This window comes from Chiloscyllium plagiosum, chromosome 31, assembly GCF_004010195.1.
Source record: "Chiloscyllium plagiosum isolate BGI_BamShark_2017 chromosome 31, ASM401019v2, whole genome shotgun sequence".
NCBI classification, from domain to species: domain Eukaryota; kingdom Metazoa; phylum Chordata; class Chondrichthyes; order Orectolobiformes; family Hemiscylliidae; genus Chiloscyllium; species Chiloscyllium plagiosum.
The window spans coordinates 36476231-36482834 of NC_057740.1; the positions used below are offsets into that span (position 1 = coordinate 36476231).

The window sequence follows — 6604 nt, forward strand, 5'->3', positions numbered from 1 at the left end:
ACATCTTTGGACTGTGGGAGGAAACCGGAGCACCCGGAGGAAACCCACGCAGACACGGGGAGAACGTGCAAACTCCACACAGTCAGTCGCCTGAGGTGGGAATTGAACCCGGGTCTCTGGCGCTGTGAGGCAGCAGTACTAACCATTGTGCCACCGTGCCGCCATGGGACTAGATTGGGTTGGGATATCTGGTCGGCATGGACAGGTTGGACCGAAGGGTCTGTTTCCATGCTGTACATCTCTATGACTCTATGATTCTAGTCCCCTCTAATGAAAAAGCAAACCTCCCAACTTGGGAAAAATTCTTGAAAGAACAACAAGAAAGACTACAACAGCAATTATATTGACTGTAATGTAGTAATAAAAATGTGTAAACCAAGCTATTGTGATATTAAATGCTATAGCCAGTACTGTTTCATTGAAAAATAGATTTAATAATGATACTAAAGCCTGGGCTTTAATTAAAAATGCTAAATGGTTAGTTCCATATATTTCTTCCCAACTTCATAATTCACCTCAATTCTGATTTTGACAATACTGAGGATATAAACTGAAAAGGATTACAATTTGGTTAGAATCAAAAGCTTACATAAGCTCATCAGTTTCATGCCTAGTTTCAAAGTTGATGAAAGTAATGCAGTGGATGTGGTGTATATGAGTTTCCAAAAAAAATCTAATAAAGTGAGAAATAAATGACTTGTCAATAAACTTAAAGCTCATGGAATAAAAGAGGCAATGGTAGCACAGAAACTAGGATGGCAGAGTGAAAGGCAATAATAGGGTAAGGGTGAACTGTTGTTTTTGGGACTCCAAAAGACATACAGAACAACCTGTTATCCAAACATCAATTATCCAAATTTTGGATTAACCAAACAAAATCAAGGTCTCCTAAAAACGTTACACTCTACAATCAAACCAGTTATCCGAACAAATACTCCCCGCCCATCTTGTTCAGATAATCAAGGTTGCTCTATATTGGGATAAGTGTTAGGATCACTGCGGTTCTGGATACATACTAATGGCCTACACTTGGGGACAATTTCAACAATTTTTGGATGACAAAGAACTTTAAAATACTATAAACTTGAGGGGGAAAATCAGATAGCGTCAAAAAGAACATAGTTGTAAAATGGATGGATAAGTGAAAAATGAAATTTATTGAAAGGAAGAAGAAGTGATTCATTTTTGAAATATTTGCAGGTGACAAATGTGGAAACAATGGGACAGTTTCTTGTCATGGCCACACTAGGCATATCTGCAGAGTGCTTGGTCAACTACAAATGTATATAGCTAGTCTTTAGTTTTTTTAACTTTTAGAAATAAAAAAGCAAAGCTTTAGTCTCATCCAGTTGTTCATAAAATATACTAAAGAACTAACCTTTATTTTGTTAAGTGACAAAAAGTATCTAAAGTACAGATACAAAAGGTTAAAACATATGGGATAAGAGATATTTGTAAAGATGAAAGTCTGATCAGCCATCATTGTTGCAGGCCTGTTACAAATTTGAAGATTCACTTTCTGGAGGTGAACAGCTTGAAAACATGAAGTTAGAATTCATTGTTGCAATAGTTATGTGGTTGACAGTGCAAGGTTTCTCCCAGAGGCAGACTGAGCAGTGCAGATCTAGTGGAAAAGGGGGAGCATAGAGAAAGGGGAGACGCTTCAACAATTTTATATATGGGGCATAAAAGTAAGGAAGTAATTGTGAATCTTTATGAAATATTGGTTTGGACTAATTTTAGTAAAAATGTGAAGGAATTGTAGAGCATGCAAAATTTATAAAGGATGGTTTGAGAGATCAGGAGCTTCAGTTACGTGGACATATTGGAAAAGCTGGCTCTGTTTCCTTTTAAAGAACAGATTAAAAGAAAAATTGGGAGAGGTCTTCCAAATCAGTAGTTGACCAGACAAATAAGATCAGGCAGCCATTTAAAGTAGTTGACAAAAAGAGGCAACAGTGACAGGAGGACAAAGTTGTTTTTAACAAAAGTGCTGGATTCCAGAAACTGGAATTCAATACCTAAGATTGTGGAGGAAAAAAAATCAAAGGGATTTGGACAATTATACAAAAGAGACAACCTCTACAGGGCTATGGGATAAAAGTCAAGGGAATTAAATTAGTTAATTGCTCTTGCAGTGAGCAGGCACAGAAACAATCCTGAATAACCTCTTTCTGCACTGTAATCATTTTATGATCCAAGCCACGGTTTTGAAAAATAAAGCAATTTAGAACTTGTCAGCTCACTTTGCAACAATGAGTCCTTAAATGTTACATTTCCAACTATATCTCCAAAGTATAATAATATTATATCTACATGATCTTACATCCATCAACATATATCTACATAATCCATTTAATGTAACAAAAATGTCCCACGGCACTGAAGAAGAACAATAAGAATGAGCCACAATAGGTGTCAGGTACATAAAAAGACATCAGACCCAGCCAACAGAACTCTAATAAAGCATAATGAAAGCATAACTTATTGTGAAAAGCACTGTAATTTATAGCTTTCAACCCAAGTTACAGCTAGAGACAACTTAGTTCTTTAAAGTAATAAAGGCTACAGGTTCAACATGAAAACTGATAGTACTGGGAACAACATAGGAAAATAAACAAAGAGAACCATACAAACAGCAACACTGAAGTATATTTTGATGCAAGTGTACTGACAATATGTTGATATCAATAACATAAATAAGCCTAATTACAGGGTTGTCATGAAATAAAAAGTGGAGAGTTTCTTACCAAAACTGCTTCGAGAACAGAATTAGTACATTCTGGCATTTCAATTGCAGAAAATTCAGCTGAAATCAGAAATGGACAATAATTCTGAATACTTTTATTTTCAAAAACATTAATTATAGATAAAGCTACATCAACAGTTTATGAGAGATGCTGCTGCACAGACGCAGAAGAGTCAGCCTCAAACAGTAGGTGCCATCAAGTAAAGACACCTAGAATACTATACTAGAAACTCTTGCTTTCCTGTGTTTATTAGGCCATTTAACTTTGACATGAATAAAATGACAAGCTGCATCATAGAAATTTTATGGAACAGAATCAATCACTATCATGCCTGCACCAATTGATAAGTGAATCAGCATAATCCCAAAGTTGGTGATTTTCAAAAAGTTAAAGCAAAATTTTACTCATCTTAAAGTGTATTTGAACACAGATTTTTGCTAACTGGCATTTCACAAAAATGCTACAAGGGAAAAGTAAGGCACCTGAAAGGAATGAATTCCACTATGTACACAAGGGGAAAACTTACGTTTCATGGCTGACAAATCCCAGTTCAGAGATGGCATAAGTGCGCTTTCTTCAAGTCCTGTAGAGTGAAGGTCTATGCATTTTTTCTTTACACTTAGTCCTGCTGATATAAGAACAGATCAATCTACATCACTGCACGATATTAGGCACAGCACATCATCCAAAGCCCTAGTTGCTGTTTAGTTATAGATAGCAAGTGGAAATTGTCTGGCAAGTATTGGGCAAAGTTATGATGTCCACAGAGACCATTTAACATTTGAAAGGAAAATTTGAAGTTCCAGTTATGAGCTGAAAAAAAAACACATCAACATTTCACCATTTTTTTTTAAAAATCTGCAAATGACTAAGGCAAATCACGGTTAAACATTTTCTTTTCAGAGGCAACTTATACGTTTCAGCAATTATAAAATTTTCACTTTCTACTTTAACAACCAAAGCCCCTGTTTTGATACATCACTTGGACTAAGTAGATATTCATTTCTCCAAGAACCAATCCAAAAAGATTTTGCCACTCAAGGATTTTATTTTTTCTTTTCCCCCCTCTCAATACTAGCTTCCAAACGGAGGGTTCTTCTACCTCTAGCTACAGCTAGCCAATCCCCTTCACTGCTTGTTTTAACTCCTCGCGACTCTGATTTTCAAGCTGGACCCTAGCTGTAGCCAAAGTGAATGATGGTCAGTATTTTCTCTATTTAGGGTGTAGACTTGGAGAAAGTGAGGACTGCAGATTCTGGAGAGTCAAAGTCAGAAAGTGATGAAGAACTTATCCCCAAAATGTCAACTCTCCTGCTCCTCAATGCTGCCTGACCTGCTTTGCTTTTCCAGCACCACACTTTGACGAGGGGTGTAGGCTGACCCAATATCTATCTTTTTGGACACCAACTCTTAGTTGGTTACAGATCACCCAAAGTCAAAACTGCAACTATCCTTCTCTATACATCTGTAGGAAAATCTATAATCTGTTCTCAAAATAGCACCAATCATGGTGGCAAAAGACACATTAGAGTCAGAGATGTACAGCATGGAAACAGACCCTTCGGTCCAACCCATCCAAGCCAACCAGATATCCCAACCCAATCTAGTCCCACCTGCCAGCACCTGGACCATATCCCTCCAAACCCTTCCTATTCATATACCCATCCAAATGCCTCCCAAATGTTGCAATTGTACCAGCCTCCACCACATCCTCTGGCAGCCCATTCCATACACTTACCACCATCTGTGTGAAAATGTTGCCCCTTAGGTCCCTTTTATATCTTTCCCCTCTCATCCTAAACCTATGCCCTCTAGTAATGGACTCACCAACCCCAAGAAAAAGACTTTGCCTATTTACCCTATCTATGCCCCTCATAATTTTGTAAACCTCTATAAGGTCATGCAACATGACCTCCCAACTCCTGTACTCAATACGCTGACCAATAAAGGAAAGCATACCAAACGCCTTCTTCACTATCCTATCTACCTGCAACTCCACTTTCAAGGGGCTATGAACCTGCACTTCATGGTTTCTTTGTTCAGCAGCACTCCCTAGGACCCTACCATTAAGTGTATACATTCTGCTAAGATTTGTTTTCCCAAAATGCAGCACCTCGCATTTATCTGAATTAAACTCCAACGGCCACTTCTCAGCACCTCGGCCCATCTGGTCCAGATCCTGTTGTAATCTGAGGTAACCCTCTTTGCTGTCCACTACACCTCCAATTTTGGTGCCATCTGCAAACTTACTAACGGTATCCCTTATGCTCGCATCCAAATCATTTATGTAAATGACAAAAAGTAGAGGACCCAGCACCAATCCTTGTGGCACTCCACTAGTCACAGGTCTCCAGTCTGAAAAACAACCCTCCACCATCACCCTCTGTCTTCTACCTTTGAGCCAGTTCTGTATCCAAATGGCTAGTTCTCCCTGCAATTCCGTGAGATCTAACCCTGCTAATCAGTCTCCCATGGGGAATCTTGTCGAATGCCTTACTGAAGTCCACATAGATCACATCTACCACTCTGCCCTAATCAATCAATCCTCTTTATTACTTCTTCAAAAAAACTCAATCATCAAGTTTGCGAGATATGATTTCCCATGCACAAAGCCATATTGACTATCCCTAATTAGTCCTTGCCTTTCCAAATACATGTACATCCTGTCTCAGGATTCCCTCCAACAACTTGCTCACCACCGAGGTCAGGCTCACCGGTCCATAGTTCCCTGGCTTGTCCTTACCACCCTTCTTAAACAGTGGCACCATATTAGCCAACCTCCAGTCTTTCGGCACCTCACCTGTGACTATCGATGATACAAATATCTCAGCAAGAGGGACAGCAATCACCTCTCTAGCTTCCCACAGAATTCTCGGGTATACCTGATCAGGTCCTGGGGATTTATCCCCCTTTACCCATTTCAAGACATCCAGCACTTCCTCCTCTGTATTCTGGACATTTTGCAAGATGTCACCATCTATTTTCCCTACAGTCTATATCTTCCATATCCTTTTCCACAGTAAATACTGATGCAAAATACTCACTTAGTATCTCTCCCATTTTCTGCAGCTGCACACAAAGGCCACCTTGCTGATCTTTGAGGGGCCCTATTCTCTCCAAAGTTACCATTTTGTCCTTAATGTAATTTTAAAAATCCTTTGGATTCTCCTTAATTCTATTTGCCAACACTATCTCATGTCCCCTTTTTGCCCTCCTGATTTCCCTCTTAAGTATCCTGCTACTTCCTTTATATTCTAAGGATTCACTCAATCTATCCTGACTATACCTTACATATGCTTCCTTCTTTTTCTTAACCAAACCTTCAATTTCTTTAGTCCTCCAGCATTCCCTATACCTACCAGCCTTTCCTTTCACCCTGACAGGAATATACTTTTTCTGGATTTTCGTTATTTCATTTCTGAAGGCTTCCCACTTTCCAGCTGTCCCTTTACCTGCGAACATCTGCCCCCAATCAGCTTCCGAAAATTCTTGCCTAATACCGTCAAAATTGGCCTTTCTCCAATTTAGAACTTCAACTTTTAGATCTGGTCTATCCTTTTTCTATCTGGTCTATTTTAAATCTAATAGAATTATGGTCACTGGCCCCAAAGTGCTACCCCACTGACACCTCAGTCACCTGCCCTGCCTTATTTCCCAAGAGTAGGTCAAGTTTTGCACCTTCTCTAGTAGGTACATCCGCATACCGAATCAGAAAATTGTCTTGTACGCACTTAACAAATTTCTCTCCATCTAAAACTTTAACACTATGGCAGTCCCAGTCTATGTCTGGAAAGTTAAAATCCCCTACCATAACCACCCTATTATTCTTACAGATAGCTGAGATCTCCTTACAA

The 6604-nt window shown here is 39.1% G+C and overlaps 1 protein-coding gene across 3 annotated transcripts in view; it reads right to left on the reverse strand.

Annotated features, from left to right (window-relative positions):
* The window catches only part of haus8 (HAUS augmin like complex subunit 8), a 62488-nt gene that overhangs the window by 21142 nt on the left and 34742 nt on the right, over positions 1-6604 (reverse strand). For all 3 annotated transcript variants that reach the window (XM_043721366.1, XM_043721367.1, XM_043721368.1), the window contains exons 9-10: positions 3277-3378; positions 2751-2809 (exon numbers count right to left, since the gene is read on the reverse strand). In XM_043721366.1, coding sequence (XP_043577301.1) covers positions 2751-2809; positions 3277-3378 — 161 coding nt within the window. The remainder of the gene's footprint in view (positions 1-2750; positions 2810-3276; positions 3379-6604) is intronic.